This window comes from Phlebotomus papatasi, chromosome 1 (assembly GCF_024763615.1).
Source record: "Phlebotomus papatasi isolate M1 chromosome 1, Ppap_2.1, whole genome shotgun sequence".
In the NCBI taxonomy this organism is placed as follows: Eukaryota; Metazoa; Arthropoda; class Insecta; order Diptera; family Psychodidae; genus Phlebotomus; species Phlebotomus papatasi.
The window spans coordinates 82,191,945-82,213,286 of NC_077222.1; the positions used below are offsets into that span (position 1 = coordinate 82,191,945).

General features: G+C 37.6%; 2 protein-coding genes across 2 annotated transcripts; one reads left to right on the forward strand and one right to left on the reverse strand.

Moving 5' to 3' along the window:
* The first annotated feature begins 48 nt into the window (after positions 1 to 48).
* Positions 49 to 14,006, forward strand: LOC129810375 (gamma-tubulin complex component 5). Its single transcript, XM_055860804.1, has 3 exons — positions 49 to 349; positions 411 to 1,481; positions 12,286 to 14,006. The coding sequence occupies exons 1-3, from the start codon at positions 278 to 280 to the stop codon at positions 13,903 to 13,905; spliced, it is 2,763 nt and encodes a 920-aa protein (XP_055716779.1). The 5' UTR covers positions 49 to 277; the 3' UTR covers positions 13,906 to 14,006.
* Positions 14,007 to 17,403: 3,397 nt separating this feature from the next.
* LOC129810376 (dynein light chain Tctex-type) lies at positions 17,404 to 18,805 on the reverse strand. The gene is made up of 3 exons (XM_055860805.1): positions 18,625 to 18,805; positions 18,332 to 18,497; positions 17,404 to 17,983 (listed from the first exon to the last, which is right to left on the reverse strand). Exons 1-3 carry the CDS (start codon positions 18,643 to 18,645, stop codon positions 17,835 to 17,837), a joined length of 336 nt encoding a protein of 111 aa, XP_055716780.1. The 5' UTR covers positions 18,646 to 18,805; the 3' UTR covers positions 17,404 to 17,834.
* Between the last annotated feature and the right edge of the window lie 2,537 nt (positions 18,806 to 21,342).

Here is a 21,342-nt window from a genome sequence, read left to right on the forward strand (position 1 = left end):
GAAAAGTGGCGCCAAAATATTCTAGCAGTTTTGCTTTTCGCAGTCGTCGTAGTAGCTCAGTTGCTCAGTGTCAAAAAAATCGCGGCTTTTATGTTTTTGTTTTATTCCCTGTTAAAATTTTCTCATAAAAAGCCAAAAATATCATAAATTGTGTATAATTGTTGTTAAAAGGACACAGGAAGTGTTATATATTCCACCAAGTGTACTTAAATTGCATTTACTTTGCTCCTTGTGATGATTTTCCCTGTAACTTGTTGAACATAACCTTAAAATCAGAATGCAGGAGGAACAGATGAATGTTTTCAATGAAAATTTGCCAAAATTGATTAAATCACTCACAGGATTCAATGTAGGTGGTATGAAAGGATGTGAAAATTTCCTTGAGTATCTATCAATGTTGATTTTTCCAGGAAAAAGACAAAAATTTCAAGTTGTGCAGGGATTTTGCACGGGCTAGAGTCCAGAGATTCGATGTCTCATACGTTTGCAGAAGCGAAGTCAGAAGGAGAATTCAGGGAATTGCTGAGAGATTAGAAGTAGAGAATCTCGAACAATATGCAGAAAAACTTCAGAGAGATTTTAAGCAGTTGGTTATTCAAGAAAATGGGGAAGAGTTCAGTGATTCTCATCGGAATTGGAAGATTCTCGAGCTCCTATTGGCTCTGTCTAAAAACCCAATTGAAGGGGCCAAGAGCTTAAGAAGGAGCGAAGAATTAAATCCATTTGATGCTTTAGAAACCCTTCCAACGGAAATGCCCGAACAATCGAAACCATCGAAGAAAGTCGAGTGGAGAAATATTGAAGATTCCGATTTGAGTGAGTGGAGTGAATCTGAGGACGAAGAGCCTAAAGCTACAGAAACCGATGGAGCAGATCTCAAAATGTTTCTCAGATACTTACCAGGAGATGATCCTTCCAATCATCGATCAACTTCTGCAGAAGATGCAACGGATTCTGAGGAATCTGAATCATCTTCATCGCTCTCAGCATCTCTCTCGGACCGTGTACCCTTTTCCCTGCGTCACTGTCCCATTCGCGAAGTCATCTGGATGTTTTTCCATCCGGACAACTGCAATTTCTATCGCATCGAAGATAACACGGTCAAACTTCGTGACGACGTCGATCTGTCCAATATAATCGTTTTCAGGAAGTTTATGGCTGATTTCACACAACCCATGACCACTGTCTTGCGTCTGAGGACTTTCTGCCGCCGTGTCCTGAACGCTGAAGATTCCCCGCCGCAGGTCTATTTTATTTACGCGGAAGCCCTAAAGGACATTCTGCGTCCCCTGGAGGAGTACCTTCTGGAGATGGAGAAGAAAATCACGCCTGAAACAATGAATGAACCAGCCACTCTCTTGGACTTCAGTCACGCTCTGGATCCACATTTTAAGGTGTTGAAGCATCTGATAAAGATTCACGAGAGGGTTGTTGTCGAGTGGAAATACTTTCCCCGTCACATCTGCAGCGCTTTTCTTCAGGTAAGACATTTATCAATCACTTGTTGAATTCTTAAAGGTTCCATCACACCCAAAATTTAACCATTCCTTCTTTTTCAAGATACAGTAGACTCTCATATAATCGGGCGAAAAATTTTGTTGACAATTTTCATGTTTAATTATGAAGCTAATTCGATCAAATTCACTGTAGTTATTCCTATTTTATCGTGATTCTTTATAATTGAGCACTTTATGTGGAATTTACAATGACTTTGACGCCCAAATCTATCGATAAACCGGATGATATTTTGCCCCAAATGCCCAATTGAGAGAGAGTCTACTGTAAAAAAAATTGTAAATAACATTTATAATTGAACAAATCATTTTTTTATGGCTCCAACTCAGAAAAAAAATCATGAAACAAAATTCAGATCCTGAAATTAGATTGAGCTAAATTTGTTGTAACGTTTAAAAAAAGGAGAAGAGTGCAAAAGAATGTATAGATAGATACATGCAAAACATGAGAGAAAGACAGGGATTCGAATTTGGACTTTATGAAATTTTCCTGATCTAAAGGGTGTGCCGGAGTCATAAAGATTAATTTTTTTTGGAATTTTATAAGAAAATTTAATTTTTTTGTACGTAATAGAAAAAATAGATAAGTAAAAATATATTTTGGTCAGTAGAAATTAGGAATGATCTATAGAAAAGTTAATTTCGGTCAGCAGTAAAACCGAAATTTGGTCAGTGTAAAAATTAGAAATAGTTCAATAAAAATAAAAGGGGTCATTAGATCCCTCGGAACACTTTTTGGCTCAGTATAATTTCATGGAATCAAAATTCGCATCTCTTTCTCAAAATATTTGCATAAGTCTATCTCACTCTTTCGGTTTAAAAATTGGGCTAAAAAAAAATTAAATTTGTTGTGACGCTTAAATAAAGAAGAAGAGTGGGATGGACATACAGTAGACTCTCTCTCAATTGGGCATTTGGGGCGAAATGTCATCCGGTTTATCGATAGATTTAGGCGTCAAAGCCTTTGTAAATTCCACAAAAAGCGCTCAATTATAAAGAATCACGATAAAATAGGAACAACTAGAGCGAATTTGAGCGAATTAGCTTCATAATTAAACGTGAAAATTGTCAACAAAATTTGTCGCCCGATTGAGTGAGAGTCTACTTTACAGTAGACTCGCTCAATCGGCTCTTTTTCAATCGGGCGAAATATTTTGTTGACAATTTTCACGTTTAAATATAAAGCTAATTTGCTCAAATTCGCTGCAGTTCTTCCTATTTTATCATGATTCTTTATAATTGAGCGCTTTTTGTGGAATTTACAAAGGCTTTGACGCCCAAATCTATCGATAAACCGGATGACATTTCGCCCCAAATGTCCATTTGAGAGAGAGTCTACTGTACTAAACATTTGAGAACAAAAAAATGTGAATTTTGATTTCATGAAATTATACCGTGCTAAAAAGTGTGGCGAAGGTATAAATATTCAATTTAATTTTATATTATTTTTTTAATGGCTCCGGTATACCTTTCAGATCAGGAAAATTTCATGAAGTCGAAATTCGCATCCTTTCTTTATCACATGTTTTGCATGTCTATCTCATTCTCTTAAACATCACTCCAAATTCAATTTAGTTCAATCGAATTTAGTATGCGAAAGAATGAGATAGTCATATGTAAAACATATGAGAAAGAAAGGGTTTCGAATTTCGACTTCATGAAATTTTCCTGATCTAAAAGGTGTGCCGGAGCCATAATCACTGAAATTGTTCTATGAGTAACCGGTGTTCCAAATCAGTCATCATTTATTTCTCGGAACGTTACAACAATAGAACGATAGAACGAACGTAGAACAATAGTATTGGGATCTAAAAGAAAATAATTATAAATCAATGGCGTGGTCGTGAGCAAATTATATGGTTAATTTTTTAAAAAAAATTAACCCGATTTCGCACTTTTTGAATATACCACGTTTAATTTGATGCCTTTATGCGTAGTTGAGCAAAGCCTCAGATTTTTCTGAATTTGATGACTCGAGTACTTCCCTTGTAAGCTACCTTTAAATCACTTCTTAGATCAAAATCAAATAGGAGCAAATGAAGCACGTTTTTAACAGAGCACGCCATATAGTAAACTAAAGTTTGGCCAGAAGGGCTTTACAATAATAGAACGTTTGAATTTAAACATTGTCAGTTGGCAACATCCTCCCCCTCGGTGCGGTCGCTCCGACGTCCAAAACGCATATCTTGCCAACTGGTCGCTTATAAATTCCCTTGGCTGTCTTCACAGTTGCCATTCGTATCTTCCCATCGGGTCCTGGGAAAACTTCTTCGACGATTCCCAAAGGCCAATCGTTGCGGGGAAGATTTCCATCCGCTATGAGCACAACAGAATTCTTCTGTAGCGGAGGCACTTGATCGAACCACTTTGAGCGTCGCGCAAGCTCTGGCAGGTACTCTTTGATCCATCGACGCCAAAAACAGTCTGCAAGGCGTTGTGACTTTCGCCAGGCTTTGCGCAGATCGAGATCATCATCATCAAATTCTCCAGGTCTTTGCTCAGAAGTTCTTCCAATCAGGAAGTGGTTCGGTGTCAGGGCAGTCAGGTCACTGGGGTCGAGTGATACATGTGTCAACGGTCTGTTATTGATAATAAACTCAACTTCGGCAAATATCGTTAGCAAAACTTCATCGTTCGGTGCGTGAAAGGCGAGTGTAGCTTTCATTGCAGTCTTTACGGATCTCACAAGCCTTTCCCAGCTTCCTCCCATATGAGGAGCAGCAGGTGGGTTGAAATTCCACTCAATGAATTTCGGAGCCAACGTGTCACTGATCTTCTGATGGTCCATCTTCAGTACTGCGTCCCTCATTTCATTATCAGCCCCATGAAAATTGGTACCATTGTCCGAAAACAATTCTCGTACAGGACCCCTTCGGGCAATGAATCTGCGTATGGCCATAATTGCGCTATCTGTGTTCAAGCTATGCGCAATTTCCAAATGAACAGCTCGTGTGGCCATACACGTAAACAGTACACCCCAACGTTTCTCCTGCCTTCTTCCTTTGGTTACCATGATTGGGCCAAAGAAATCGACCCCAGTGCGTGTAAATGGAAACAAGTTTCCTTCAACACGAGCAAGAGGCAGGGGAGCCATCTCTGGTGGAGCAGGTTGAACCATCGAATTGTTGCATCGTTGACAATCTTTCCAAGATGCCTTGACTGCCATACGGATACCCGGAATCCAGAATCTTTCTCGCAAATTGTTAACAATTTGCTCTCGTCCGTAGTGCATATTCCTCTCATGGGCATCTAAAATCATCAGCTTGGTAGCGGGGTGCTTTGGGTCAAGAATGACTGGGAACTTCTCGATAGCTTCGGGACAGTTTTCCAGTCGGCTCCTCATCCTCAGAATTCCCTCGTTATCCACAAAAGGAGAAAGCTTGTAGAGGTAACTCGTTTTATCGATTGCTTGACCCTTCTGCAAACGAGAAATTTCTGGCAAGTACTTCGCTTGCATTTCCCGCCAAAGACATTTCTCAGCTTCTTTCAGATCTGTCACGGTCAGTTCGGATTTGGTTAGGTCACCCTTTGATCGAGCTTTCGAGGTGAACTCATACCAAATCTTGAAGATTTTCCTCACACGAGCTGTGGCACGCAAGAGGCGTGTCCAGGAAGAAAATCGTCTCGCATCTGGAACCAGGGGATCGACATCATGCTCGTAATTGACATTCACGAGCTCAACCACACTCTCAGTCATGTCGATGGGATCGGAAGTCTCTTTCTCACGTGGCCAATTCTCCTCAGAGAATCTCAAAAACTCTGGGCCACGGAACCATTTGGATTCTGGAGTGTAATCTCCGGGTGTCATCCTTGTCGCAAGATCGGCTACATTGTCCTTGGTAGAGACCCATTTCCAAGAACTAATGTCAGTCAGCTGCTCAATCTCACCCACCCGATGAGAAACGAACTGTTTGAATCTCCTGGATCCGTTTCGGAGCCAACACAATACCGTCATGGAGTCTGTCCAGTGAACAATTCGGTCAATCTTAACATCTAGAGCAGAAATCAGTGTGTGGCTCAGTCTGCTATTCAAAACGGCTGCCTGGAGCTCAAGCCGTGGGATCGTGACAGCTTTTAAAGGAGCAACTCGTGTGCGTGAGCTCACAAAAGAGATCACCACTCCCCCTGCATCTTCGATCCGAAGATACGCAACAGCAGCGAATGCAGAGGAACTTGCATCCCCAAACACGTGGAGTTGGACAGAAACAGCACAGCACAAGTTATCGGAATAAGTTCGTGGAATACTCACAGAACTGATGAGCCTCAATTCTTTCAGGAACTTTTGCCAATATTCCAACGCCTCATCCTTGATTTCATCATCCCATCCAATTTCTTGGCGCCAGATCATTTGGAGTATTATTTTCCCCTTGACGGTGAGCATGCCCACAAATCCAAGAGGATCAAAAATGGACATCACAAGGCGGAGAACCTCCCTTTTGGTGGGAATCTTCTGTCCACTCAACACTTCAGCAGACACTTTGTGGAAATTCAGACGAAATGTGAAAACATCTTGCTCTGAATCCCACCACAATCCTAGAACTCGATCAAGGTCACTCGAATCACTAAAGTTCTTGACTTTTTCACTTTCATTGAGATTACACAAAATTCTGGAATCACTTGCGGACCAGTTTACAACATCAAATCCCGCATCCTTGTGTATCTCAATTACTTCACTTATTCTTGCACTAGCTTCATCAATTGAATTTGCACAACTGATGTAATCATCACAGTACATGTACTTTTCAATTTCTTTCACTGTATCGGGATACGTGTTGGCGAACCTTTGGGCGTTTTTATCTTTGACATGCCCAGCCAAAGTAGGCGAACACGTAGCACCGAAAGTCATCACTGATAGTTTATATTCTTCCGGAGGATCTGTACGATTCATCCCACGCCAAAGCACTCTTTGATAATTTTGATCCTCTTCTCGCACTTTCACTCTATGAAACATTTCTCTTATGTCGCCGGTAAAACCAAATTTTCCTCTGCGAAAATTCGCCAGGACTGCTGGGAGAGATTGCAAGAGGTCTGGCCCCTTGTACAGCAAAGAGTTCATCGACACTCCCCTTGATACCGCGGCACAATCGAACACTACGCGAATTTTCTTCTTGGCGGGATGAGTCACAGCAAAGTGTGGCAAATACCACGTCTTCTCCGGCGGCACTTCACGATCACTATCACTCAATTTCACTAGATATCCCTTCCGGATGTGATCCATCATCTTCTCACAATACGAGGCAGCTAACTCGGGATCGCGATCAAGTCGTCGTTCTGTAGAACGGAGCCTTTTCAGAGCTGCTTCTCGTGATTCCGGAACTTTGGGACAAATTCCACCTTTCCAGAGCAACCCAACTTCATAGCGCCCATCGGGTGTCTGGTGGGTAGTATTTTCCATAATCTGAAGCGCCTTTTTGTCATCTCGAGAATGCACGGGCTCTTGGTGTGGGATAGTTCCAAAAGATTCCGTGGAAAAGGAATCTCTCACCAAATTGTGCAACTCATCAATCGTTTCTACCATGGCACAATTCATCTCGATTTCTCTGTTGTCTTGAGCTGACACTGTGCCCAGAATAACCCATCCAAGCCAAGTCCGTACAAGGTAGGGTGCTCTCCAAGGTCCATGGATTACCTCGCGTGAAACTATCAAAGGGGTATTATCGAGCCCAATCAATATCTCAGGATCAGCTTCACATTGGGACTCAATATCAACATCGGCGAGGTATTTCCAATCAACACTCAATTTCTGGACATCTACAGATTGGCGAGGAAATGTCAGGTCTTTCACTGTTCTCACATGGTGCATGGTGTACTCCTTGGCTCGTGGGAAGCTTCCCTTGATCTTCAGATCAACCATGCGAGAATCATCGTCAGTTTTTATATCTGGTGTAGTGCCTCTCCAGCTAAGAGGCTTCACAGGTCCCTCAAGTCCCAATTTATCAGCCAGACTCACTCGGATCATAGTGATCGTGGATCCTTCATCAAGAAAAGCAGATGTTTTTACCATCCCTGCAGGGCCAGACACGATCACGGGCAGAATCTTCATCAGAATTCGTCCACTGGAAGTCGTAGCATGAGCTACAGTACCCGTCATATTCTCATTTCGAACGTCACTGTTCGCGGGACTTTCATCTGGTTTCTGTGGAACTGTAGGATTTTCTGGGGACCTGTCCTTGTGGAGAAGGTTGTGATGCCTACTCCCACAATTGTTCATCGTACATCTCGTCTTTTTGTGGCAATTTGGGGCCATATGTTTTGATTTGAGACAAATAAAACATAACCTCCTCTCTGAAACCGCACCCCATCTGTCATCAGTAGAGAGCGCCTTGAAGTTTGCACAATCTGCTATAAAATGGCGGCCCTCGCCACAGAAAGTGCATTTTGGCTCAGTGTGCTCAGTTTTTGGCGCCTCTTCGGTGTCAGTCTCTTTTGTGGCTGCCACTAACCTAGCTTTTTTCTCGGGCTTCTTGTCGGCCTTCTTGTCTCTCTCATTTCCCCTGTCATCGCTCCCCCTGTAACCAGGAAAATGCACTCTCTCGCCAGCTGCTAATGCGCGAATCTCCATCCAATCTGAGAAAGTTTCCAAGGTGCAGTGAACCTTTGACAAGCTGTACTCAGACCACTGCACACGCATAGAGAGTGGCAACTTCATCAGGAATTCCTCCAGGAGTTGGGGATTATCAATATAATTCCATCTCTGGAACATTTTGAGTGAGGCCACAAGATTCATCACTGAATTAGCCATGTTGATTATCGTCTCCGGTTTCTCTTCTTTCACAGCAGGAATCTCCTTTGCCTTGGCGATCAAAGACTTCACCAAGAAGTCAGGACGACCAAAGCGTCTTTCCAGAGTGTTGATAATCTTCTCGACATTTTCGGGAGAGAACAGGAGAATTTGAACACACTCTCTGGCTGCTCCCTTCAGGCATTTTCGCAGGCGCTGCAAGTTCTCTTCATCTGAGAAGTGACATGTTTTTGTGGTGTTCTTGTACCAGGCAATAAACATGGGCCACTCCTCGAACTTTCCGTCAAAGTGGTATAGATCATTTCCAAGCGTTTGACGAGAAAGAAACTTATCCATCGTGCTTACTTGCTCTCTAATGACGTCATGCACCGATAGTCGGCTGCATGTGCTCTTTCCGGACGAGCTGCCGGAGTCACTATCCTGACGATTATCTCGACGGATCTTTTGGGTTTTCTTCACAATCTTCACGCCCCCGACTTGCTCCACAAACCTCGTGTACTCTGTTGCTATTGATTCAGCATCTGGAATCTCGTTGGGCTCTTGGTCAAACTTGTCCATAACCTCTTTTTGAGCATTATTGGGATGATTATGTGAGGCACCATCTTGCCCCCCAAACTGCTGCTGAGAACCTGAAGAGCCTTGGGACTTCTCAAGCAACAACTTGGTTTGTTTTTCCTTGAGTTCCAACAGGGTAATCTGCATCTGAGTACGCTCAATCTGAGTTTGTATTAGCGTCTCTTCCAAAGTCTGAGCCGTGCTTTCAAACCCAAGACGTGCCGGAGGAATGCCTTTATTGGCACGTGAACTCTTCCGGACACCATTCTGCATCTCCATAGGTTGGGAATCATCCCGATGCGAAGGACCACTTTGTTCCAAATCAGTCATCATTTATTTCTCGGAACGTTACAACAATAGAACGATAGAACGAACGTAGAACAATAGTATTGGGATCTAAAAGAAAATAATTATAAATCAATGGCGTGGTCGTGAGCAAATTATATAACCTTACTTTTCAAGAAATCTTCTTGTCCACTTCTACTTCCTAAGGTCCTTTTTTTCTTCAAATCTGAAATCTAACAAAATAAACTTTCTATGAGCTTCAAATCTACTTTAATAAAGTCTCTAAGCTACCTTTAAATCACTTCTTAGATCAAAATCAAATAGGAGCAAATGAAGCACGTTTTTAACAGAGCACGCCATATAGTAAACTAAAGTTTGGCCAGAAGGGCTTTACAATAATAGAACGTTTGAATTTAAACATTGTCAGTTGGCAACAACCGGAATAACCAAATGATTGTTTTTGTGTCCAGAGCACCCCTTATATCAGACAAAATTCTTGATATCTAAATGTCTTTCATGCCAATCTTTTAAACGTTTCAAACTCAAATCTAAATTGAATATTATTCTGATGCTCACAAGAAGAAGAAGAAGAAAAAGAGAACCAAGAGAACTAATAAGTTATAGACATATGCAATGCGTTTGGGAAAGATATATGCAAATTTTAATTTTATAAATTTTTCCCTATCTAAATGGTTTTTTAGAAGCATTACGGACATGTTTCAATTTTTAAGCCTCCGGTACACCTTTTTGATTAAGAAAAATTTATGAAATCAAAATTCACATCACTTTCCTTCTCAAATGTTTTTTTTCAAATTTAATTCTTTCGCACTCAAAATACAATTAAATTTAATTTAATTACGGCATATAAAAACCAATTTCCCAGATCTAAAAGGTATGCTGGAAGCATAATTGTACAAATTAATTCCATTTTTGCAAGAATTGAGTAATGCGACTTTTTAGGATTTTACCTATTAGATCACAAAAATTTCATGAAATCAAAATTCACAACTTTTTCTTTCTCAAACGTTCTACTCATTTGCAATCAAATGTCTTGTAATCAAAATTCATATCCTTGACTTCCTCAAACCTTTACTGTTAATGTTTTTCCCATTCTTTTGTACTTACAATTTGATTGATCTAAATTGAATTTTTATGATGTTCAAAAGAAGCAAAATGCGAAAAAGTCTGATTAGTTATGCTCAAAATATTTGAGAATGAAAGGGATGTGAATTTTGATTTCATAAAATGTCCTTTTATCTAGAAGTTAACTGGAGCCATAACTGACAAATTTTTTTATGCCTCAGCCAAATCTCCCAAATAAAGAAATTTTATTAAATCAAAATTCACATATCTTTCTTGCCCATCTGTTTTGCATATATCTATCCTACCCCGACTGTCTTTTTATTCAATACAAATTTAATATTACTCAATTGAATTTTTAGTGCGAAAGAGAGATACATTAAGAACATTTTAGAAAGAAGGAAAATTTTGTGAAATCAAAATTCACAACCCCCTTCTTTTTCACGCGTTTTTCATATGTCTGTTTCAATTAAATTTGTTGTGATAACTAAAAGTAGAAGGAGAGTGCGAAGGAATGAGATAGTCATATGCAAAGCGTGTGAGACAGAAAGAAATTTGAATTTCGACTTCACCAAGTTTTCCGGATGTAAAAGGTGTGCCGAAGCCGTAAGATTCCTGATCTGTTACTATATGATTATGGCTTATACCAGAACTATTAGTAATTAATTTAAATTTTATACTGACCAAATTTAATTTTTTATGCTTTCGGCACACCTTTTAGTTTGGTAAAATTTTATGAAATCAAAATTCGCGTCCCTTTCTTTTTCAAAAGATCTACATAAGTCTTACCCACTCTTTCGGACTCAAATTTGAACTGAACTAAATTCAATTTAGTGTGATGTTCAAAAGAACAAGAAGAGTGTGTGAAAGAGAAGAATAGACATTACAGAAGCTTTGAGAAAGAAAGAGATGTGAATTTTGAGTTTATGAGATTTTCCTGATCTAAAAGCTGTGCCGGAGGCAATACTGGCCGAATTTAATTATTTTATGACTCCGGCACCTTTTAGATCAGGAAAATTTCATGAGACCAAATTCGACTCCCTTTCTTTCACTTCTTCTTCTTTTAAATATCACAACAAATTAAAATAAGCCCAATTGAATTTCAAGTGCGACAGAATGAGATAGACATATGCAAAGTACGTGAGAAAGAAAGGGATGTGAATTTTGATTTCATGAAAATTTCCTGAAATCAAAATTCACATCCCTATCTTTCTCAAATATTTGGGCATATGCCTACCTATCTCACACTTTCGCACTTTTTTTCTTTTAACCATTACAACAAATTTAAGCCAAGAAATTTTATTTAAACCAAAACCTCGGTCATTTTCTTCTCTGAGATTTTTGATTTCAAGAAAATTTTCCTGATTGAAAGATCTGATGGAGGCTGACCAAATTTCATAATTTATGGCTCTGGCATACCTTTTCAATTGAATAAAATTCAATCGATTGAAATTTCACTTCTTACTATTTTAAACTAAAATAAGATATGTTTATCACTTTCTGTTAAATGAAAATTGCTATTTCAATTTCAATTTCAAATTTTATTTGTGAAAAAGAGATAAACATATCTCATTTTTGTTTGAAAGAGTGAGAGGTGAAATTTTAAATGATTTAATTTTACTCAATTGAAAAGGTGTGCCAGCGCCATTATCATTTGTTTCTGCCTCTTTCAATGACAATAAATAAAACAGCTCTGAAAGGTTGCTTTCAGAATTCATTTCATCAAAATTGGATTTTTTAGAAAGGTCTTTAAGTCCCAGACAAAAGTGGATTGGTTCAAACCAATTTTTATTCACATATCAATTGGAGGCTCCGGCACACCTTTTCGATCAGGAAAATTTCATGAAATCGAAATTCGGATCCCCTTCTTTCTCACATGCTTTGCATATGAATATCTCATTCTTTCGCATACCAAATTCTATTGAACTAAATTGAATTTGGAGTGATATTTAAGATACGAAGAAGAGTGCGAGAGAATGAGATAGACATGCAAAACATGTGAGATAGAAGGGGATCCAAATTTCGACTTTATGAAATTTTCCTAGGATCTAAAAGGTGTGCCGGAGCCATAATTTTTCAGAGACAAAATATGTCCATCATCCCTTTCAGGCAAAACTCTTCCATATCGTCCAGAGTGGTCTCAATCGAGTGGAAGTTAATGTGGCTGCTTCCTTGTTCGTCTGTGTCAATCAATTCTATCTTCAGATAATCCATTCTTGGTGGTCCTTTGGGAAGATCAGTGATGAGCAAAAGGAGTTTATTGTAAAGGATAGAAATGTTGACAGTGGTGTTATATTCCGTTCCTTCCAACTTGGTGGATTTAAGACCACCCCGCAGGAACGTGAGATGAATGAATTGCTGGACAAATGTCCAATTTTGGCTCTCCTCAAGAATTCCTGTGAGAAAATTGAGGAGAGACTCGATGCCATTCATGCTCTCAATCGTGCTGGAAGTTATCGGATGAAGACGACAAATTCTCTGTGCCAAGACTTTTTGGGCAAATTTATGAATGCATTGGAGGATTTTCTATCGCCTGAAAGTACAGAAAATTCTCGGTCTTCATCTGTTGGTAGGGAATTTGGTGAGTTCCAGAAGCAAACCTTGGAGAATGGTGGAAAGATTTTGCTGCAGCTCTTTGAGAAGTCTATGAGTAAATCCAGTCAGAGCCACTCGACGGTGAATATGGTGCTGAGGAATTTGATGGAAAGGAGCAAAGGAATGTTACCTCTGGAGAGGATAACCACTAAAATTCTCAGTGAGACGCTAAATACGGAGATTCAGGCATCGGACAGGGTAATGGTGGAAATTTATTCGAAAGAATTGAATTTATTGAAGCATTTTCGTCTCATCCGGAGAGTTTTTCTTTTGGAGGACAGTTCAACGATGTATACCTTTTATTCGCGCTTTTTTGAGGAGATTGAGACACGACAGGATGGTATTCATCCACTTTCACTCACGATAAATCTTCAGAATGTCCTGTCCACAAAGTATCCTGATAGTCACAGTCTCTTTCGCCTGGAAGTGGCCTCATTGCACAACTGCAAGACGGGCAATGTTCTCCAGGTTATCAGGCAAATTAGTTTGATGTACAAAGTGACTCCAAATATTGCCAGAGTGTTCGATGAGAGTTCCATGAGGAACTACAATCGTCTCTTTGTTTTTCTGCTGAGTATCAAATGGAGTCTGTGGACCCTTGAAGGTCTCAAGTTCACCAAGAGTTTCTCAGGGGCATCGCCGTATGCTCCGCTCACGGAAAAGCTGCGCAATGGTCGACGTCTGGCCATTATACGCTTCTGGATTCTCTACGCCCTCAACAATATCCACTGTCATCTCATGAGTGAGGCCCTTGAGCGTCTTGGTCATGAAGTTGAGCAGGGAATTGAGGCAGCGCAGAGTCTACAGGATATAATCAGTGCGCACAATGTCTACTTGGATACACTCCTTGAGCATTGCTTCCTCCAGCGAGATGGTGAAAAAATCCTCACGGGCATCAATCAGCTTTTCCATCTCGTGCAAGTTGTTCGCAGTGAATGGATAGCTATTGACAAGGATTTTGACACAGATGATGAGGATTCTTTCCAAATGGACTCGCAGATTGATCAAATTGAAAAGACCTACATGGAATGTCATCGGTTCCTGTCTGAAACGCTCAATCAGGAAGTTGCCATCAATGGGAAAACCTACCTCAGTGGACTCGTGTCAGCTTTCGATCGGAGACTGCCCTATTGAGCTCATGGCATCGATCAGGTGATTTTTTTCATTAAATTTTTTGTAGCATTTCCTTAAATTTCGAAACATTTTTCTCAAAAAAAAAAATCTTACATATTGCATTTACAATTTTTCTTTAATTTTTTTACCAAGTTTTTTTGGGTATTTTTCTGTGTAGCAAAAAATATGATGACTGTCGCAAATATTTGTACAATTTTTTATAAAGTGGAAGAGATCTCTAACACAATTAAACTCTTAATACGAAATTTTTATTCAAGTTATAATTATTAAGTTTCACTCCAATAGAGCGGAAAATGTTTACTTGCGCAAGTCATATTAAAGTTTTAATTTATTTCTTGTAAGAATTCTTGCTTTAATCATTTTTATTAATCAATACATTTTATCTAAATATTTCATTATACATCGCTTATTCTTTTTTAATCATCTCATTAAGCGACTTTTATTGAGATTGTAATTAGAACACCAAAAATTTTATATTTTGTACTCGTTTTTTCGATGCAACTAAAAGCCGTAAACTAATACAAAGTAAAATTACACTGCTCAGAAAAAAGTGGAAGTTCAGTGTGGAATTACAGAGAAGAATTTAAACATTTCGTTATCTTTTTTAAGGAACATTCAATTAAAAATTACTTGCGAGATTTTAGATAACTGAAATAATAATTTTCACTGCTCGAACTTCAAGAGGGAGCAACTTCCACAATCCATTTTTTTTAAATTCTCACCATCCTGGCAGCTCTGGCAGCTAAACGGTAAGAGATATTGACTTCCGGTTTTCAATGACCCCTCCACAAGTCAACATTCTCTAGCGAACTAAGCTCTCGAACCTCGAACTACTCTTACCCAAATCACCCCACCCCTTTCATCCCCTCACAAAATATGTTTTTTGACTTATCTCAAAATTGGCCCTAGCGATTTCAATGATTTTCGGATATGTTTTGCAGTTATTCTAGCTGAACATTTCGTCCTTAGACACCTTACATCGGTTAATTCGCCATCTTAGATTATTCAAGGTCAAGAGTCGACTACCTGGAGGACCTTTTTTTTCAAAGGATATCGCCAAAATTTGGTTTTTTTTAAAGGTCTTTTAATTCTGAACCCGACTCCATCGGTCACAATCGGTGATGGATCTAACTAAATTGTTCCCGTTTTTCAATAAATTTGACTCATCGCAGCCATATTTTAAAAACTAGGGGACAGTGCCCTGATTTTAAAATATATTGCGGAATCACATTTATTCGGGAAAAAAAGGAAAAATTTAGTCATTATGAAGCTTGGAACTGTGCAAAGCATGGGCACTTTCGATTACTGTTTTTCGCATTTTTTAGTCTTTTGAGCCATATAAAATTCAAAGGGTAAGAGATATCGAGAGAAGATACCGAAGATACAGTGGCGGCCAATAAAATAGAATCACTTGTGTAAACTTGAGTTTTTTAACTTTTGTTAACTTTTTTTCAAGTATGTTTAATAAAGTTTTTCAATAATTTGCCCTCTGAATTAGCGAAAAGACGACCCAGTTAGCGCATGCTGACTTATTTGAGTAATATCATTATTTTATAAATTTTCTTTAATATTTTAGATATTTTTTTTATATTATGTTTTTGAATGAAACAGTGAATAATTCTATGGATTTTGAAGAAGTAAAAAAGAATTTCATCAGTCCAAAAACAATCGTTTAAGTAGCACTCTTCGGGAAACGATCCAGTTACCCCATCTTACTATAATAGTGATGTTCTGCTGGGACAAAAAAATAGAATCAATTTCTTTTATAGTCATAAACTGAAATCCATTTCGAGTATTTCAAAAATAATAATGGACATCCTATTCAGGCGGATTAGATCTCCAAAATTACAAGCAGTGTCCAAATTTACAACCAAGGTGTCCAAAATTTGAGCCAACGTCACCTCTACATTCAAGTCATTTTTTAAAGGTATTAAGACAAATTTTAATAAAAACAAAGACGATAAACAGCTTGCTAAGTTTCTAAAAAACCCTCATAAAAAGAGAGTAAAAAAACGCAATTCGTATTGAAAATATCGCACTTCAGACTTGGAATGCTTGAAACATTGATGCTTATATTGACCCTGTCCAAAATTACGGGCCTTTTCCCTACGTGAATCGTTTTACACCCGAAGGGATTTCATTTCAGCTAAAATGATATGTATTTTCAGCTGAATTATGCTAACCTTAAAACAATGCTTGAGAGGCAATATCTTTTCCATATACTTGGTTAGCACCTTTTGTTCGATAACTGCTAACCGGTCAGCATATTTTTGCTGATTGAATCAACAAAAATATGCTGAAAACGCTGCTTTTACTGCTGGAACTCCACGGAGAGAGCAGTATATATAATCCCTCGATTTTTTCACCCCCCCCCCCCCCCCAATTTTTACCTTCCACCCCCCGGAGACCACTTTTGTCAACAAATCTTCACGTTTCAGACGATTTCTGAGAAATGTCGTCACGCTGTTTGTCCGTCTGTCCGTCCGGCTGTCATCATCTCTAGAGGACAAACGGTTAGAGATAGAGACTTGGGACCTTCGGGGAACCTCCCCATAAGTCGACCCAACGATCGTTAACATGCCCCTCATTTTTCCCCCACCCCTCCCCTTCCCCTCCAAAACTATGTTTTTTTTGGGATTGCTCGAAAACGCGTCGTGCGATTTTTTCATTTTAGAATATGTTTTAGATATTACCTAGGCGAACATTTCGTCCATATACGAAAATATCGATGAATCATTTCTAATAACGGTTTTTCAAGGTCAAAAGTTACACTAGACAGCGTATTTATCAAGCAAATGGGGTCATGTTTGGGGTCGTTGGAAAGGTCTTGGAATTTCCTAGAAAACTGAACCGGTTCCAATCGGTTTTGAATCGGTAATGAACCGGTTCATAACCGATAAAAAATTTTTATCTGAAAATCAACCCTATTACTTTTAAAAATAATTTGGGGGATCTTTTGAGAGATTTATGAATCGGTTCAAATCGGTTGGAGACCGGTAAACGGTAAATAATGCGAAAGTACTTTTGCGAGATAGCATCTAAGTCACGAGGAGTTCGAGCATTTCGCAAAGCCTGGGACGCTTTGCCACCCCTTTTTTTAGCTAAGTCTGTATTTGTATTTTTATTTTATTAATTATTTTCGCTTTAAAAATAAGTCATGTCTGAAAGTATTCCATCGTAGCCTAATAAAAGAATTTACTCATTAAATCCTTACAGTCCTCCAACTTTAACTGCAATTAGTCTTTCCTATTTATAGATTCCTGTAAGAATCTCATCAACTATGAGCAAAATATCATTATGACTTTCATTTGATTGATACTCGTACAATATATTTATCATCTTGTAAATCTCAATTTTGAAAATCTATTGAATTTATGCCCAAACAAAATTTCCAAAAGCTTCACAGAAAAATGCCCAAATTGATATTTACTCTTTAAATCCCTTTTTATAATAAAAATAACAATTTTATGGAGTGGCCAAAAGAAATGACAAATCATATTTCTCTTTTATCACATGGTTTATTCAATGCATTATTCTTTAGTATAATTTTTTCATTCAACAAATGTTACAATTTACCTAGAATCAACTCGCACAAAACGAGAGGAAAATAAAAACTTGAAATTTTGTTTAGAAAAATAATTACTGAATTTTCACTTAGATTTAATTACAAAAAAAAATAAAAATAAGTTAAGATTGAGATGTTACTTCAATTATTTTCTATAATGATTAAGTAGAATCTCCTCAATATTAAAGTTCCTATTGACTTTTGTGCTAATTATATCTCCACTCACCAATGATCCAATAAGCTCTCTCTAGTTACTCTTCATTTATGGAGTTCTTGTTTTTTTTAGGGATGATTTAGCAAAATATTTAAGCATCCTGTATTTGAAGGGAATTGGGATGGGGGCCAGGGTTGATTGTTTTTTGACTTAAATTGCTAGTCCAAAAACTGAGACGATGCAGTACATTGTTTTATTTTCCCAGCGCACAGTGCACGATCCGTCAGTCTCATTGTTCCAGAAGCATGAGCTGGCTGTGTGAAGTCCAGCGCCGTTCTTCTGCATTATCATACATGTAACTGCAATTATTTTAAGATTGGTGAAATTTTTTAATTGAATGATTCATGTTCAGTGGACAGATGAATTAGAGAGAAAATAAAACACAAGAGCTCTAAAATTTTCCGTGAGGGGGGGGGGGAAGATTTTCATTGAGAATTCTCATAACTTCCGGAAGAGAAGATATAATAATTGAGAAATCGCATCTTTGCACTTTCTCTTCCACTTGACTGATATAAACATTTCTTTAACATGCTGTAAATCACAGCATTGGTCGCCTCGTTAATCATTACCTAGAAGTTTATGAGGGGCAAATTATGAGCTCGTGGGAGAGTTATGAAGAAATATTAAAGCAAAAAAAACCTAGTTACCGATATATTTGTAAGGCTTCTGCAATTTGGTCAAAACACCCAAACATGTCTCCACCACAGATCCCGTCCAATTATTGACTTTGTCATGCTGGTAGGCATTCCCTCCGATTGTGCTCTCGATGGCCTCTTTGATGATTTTACTCACATCGTCCACCACAAATTGATTCTGGAATTTCAATGAGATTCTCATAATCGCATTTTTTATTTAGCTTCCGATGACGTCAATGTTTGTCTCTCCAATAAAGAGAAAAAAAACGTCTCAAGATTTGGAAAGGTTTTTTCCACTATTTTACCTCATCCCGTGAATCATCCATTATATAGGGCACTTTCTTAGATCTTTCTCCTGACAACTACAGGGAAATTTGGTCCTAATTGATGGAAAATTGGCTGGAAAATCACAATTTTCAGCACTTCTGCAAACACAACACACCAACTGTTCTTGACATTAACCTATAACGTAGTGAAGTTTGCAGTAAAGTGCGATTATGGTGAAACATTTCGAATTTCGATTTGGTTCTTTGAATTCATGGCAATTTTCCGTTTGTTTCATTCGATTATTCGCACAAGTAAATGTGTAGCATCCAGTATGAAATTAATTTATCAAATATGCGTTTTTTTTATATATTATTTGCTTTTAAATAATCCAAGAAAATATAAATGTGATAGAAAGCTCAAAATGAAACTCTAATAATGAAGAAACAGTGAAACATGAAACATATTTCAATAACTTGGTGAAACAATGATTAAACATGAAACATGAATTTAATTTGGAATTGGTCAGCACGCAAAGCCTCCGACAGGTCAGGAAAATTCTATGTAAGGGAAAGTTCACATGATTGTCACATAATTATGAATAATTGATAATAAGCGAGCTAATATGTTTAAGTCTCTTAGAAAAACTTAAAGAAAATTCTCATTATTCGAAGGCATGAACGTTTGAAGGGAGAGTATTTTCCCTTAATCAACATTCACATATTCTTCTTTCTGAAACGTTTTCCGGTTTTTTCATTTTATCTCATTTTTTCATAATCAAAATTTCACTGAACTAAATTGAATTTGCTGTGATGTCCAAAAGAAGGAGAAAAGGCAGAAAGAGTGATGGAAATATACAAAAAGTTCGAAAGAGAAATTGTGAATTTCGATTTAATGAAATTTTCTCGATCTAAAAGTTGAGCCAGAGTCATAATGGCTCCAGCACACCTTTTAGATCAGGAAAATTTCATGAAGTCGAAATTCGCATACCTTTCTTTTTCACATATTTTGCATATGACTATCTTATTCTTTCGCATACCAAATTCGATTGAGCTAAATTGAATTTAGCGTGATGTTTAAAAGAAGAAGAAGAGTGCGAGAGAATGAGATAGACTTATGCAAAGCATGTGAGAAAGAAAGGAATTCGAATTTCGATTTCATGAAATTTTCCTGATCTAAAAGGTGTGCCGGAGCCATAAAAAATCAAATTTGATATTAGTAATTAGAGAAATGTAATAAATTTTTAACGGCTCTTGCACACCTTTTATATCAAGAAAATTTCAAGAAATCAAAATTCATAACCTATTCTTTCTCAAACGTTTGGCATATGTCTATCTCATTCTTTCGCGCTCAAAATTAGATTGTACTAAATTTAAATTTGTTTGATATTCAAAGGAAGAAGAAGAGTGTGAAAAAGTGAGTATGCAAAGCATGTGAGAAAGCAAGGGATTCGAATTTCGTTTTAATGAAATTTTCCTGATCTAAAAGGTGTGCCGGGGTCATAATGGCTTCTGCACACCTTTTAGACCAGGAAAATTTCATATAGATCAAAAAAAAAATCAGGAAAAAACAAGTCGAAATTCACATCCCTTTCTTCTTTAAAAATTTCGCATATGTCTATCTTACACTTTCATACTCTTCCCCTTTTTTTAACATCACACCAAATGAAATGTAGGTCAGTCCAATTTTGAGACCTAAAGAGTGGGATAGACTTATGCAAATCTGTTGAGAAAGAAAGGGACGCGAATTTTGATTTCATTAAATTGTACCGATCTAAAAGGTGTGCCGGAGCCATAAAGGATATAAATTATAGTTAAATTGTTAAATATTCAATTAAAAATTATAAAACCTTCTTGTAACTCTGTAATAAAAGGCCTGACTCTTTGGGAAACTAGGTTATTATGGCTCTGGCACACCTTTTAGCGCGGTATAATTTCATGAAATCAAAATTCATTTCTCTTTCTTTTTTAAGAGATTTGCATAAATCTGCCTCACTCTTTCGGTCTTAAAATTCGTGTGAACTAAATTTAATTTGGTGTGATGTTCAAAAGAAGAAGAAAAGTGTAAAAGAGTAGGGTAGACATATGAAAAGCTTTTAAGAAATAAAGGGATGTGAATTTTGACTTTATGAAATTTGCCTGATCTAAAAGGTGTGCCAAAGGCAATACCGAAATTTTGGGTATATTGGGCCTAAACTTAAATATTTCGGAATAATGATTGTATTGTAATGCCAAAAACCGGAAGCAGCCAAGATCCCGAAAGCCAAAATCCTGAAAGGGATGAAATTATATGGAGGATAATGTGTAGAATAATTTCTCAAGACACAGAAAATTTTTCTTTGCCTCTAACTATTTTTTCCGCCAATATATGAAGAAAAATTCGGGAAGAATTAAGAATTTGGGATTTAGTTTTTCGGGATTTTGGTGGCTGGGATTTTGGTTTTTGAGATCTTGACTAAAAATCTTGACTAGCAATTTGATGGATAAGTTTCTGAAAATAATTGTTTCTCTTTGGAGAATTTTTAAAGATTCTTCCACTTCACTTTTAAATAGTTTTTTTTAAGGTTATATTCAATATAACCAAAAATGGCAAACTAACTTTAAATTAAATAAAAAGAATACATAGCTAGATATAAAATTTGCCTTTTTTCAAGTTTATCGATCTTAATTCTTTAATTTTAGAAACAAATTCATCTAAGAATATGAGGTTATGCGTAACCTAACCTAAAAAAGGAGATTATTTCATAAAATATTTCAAAA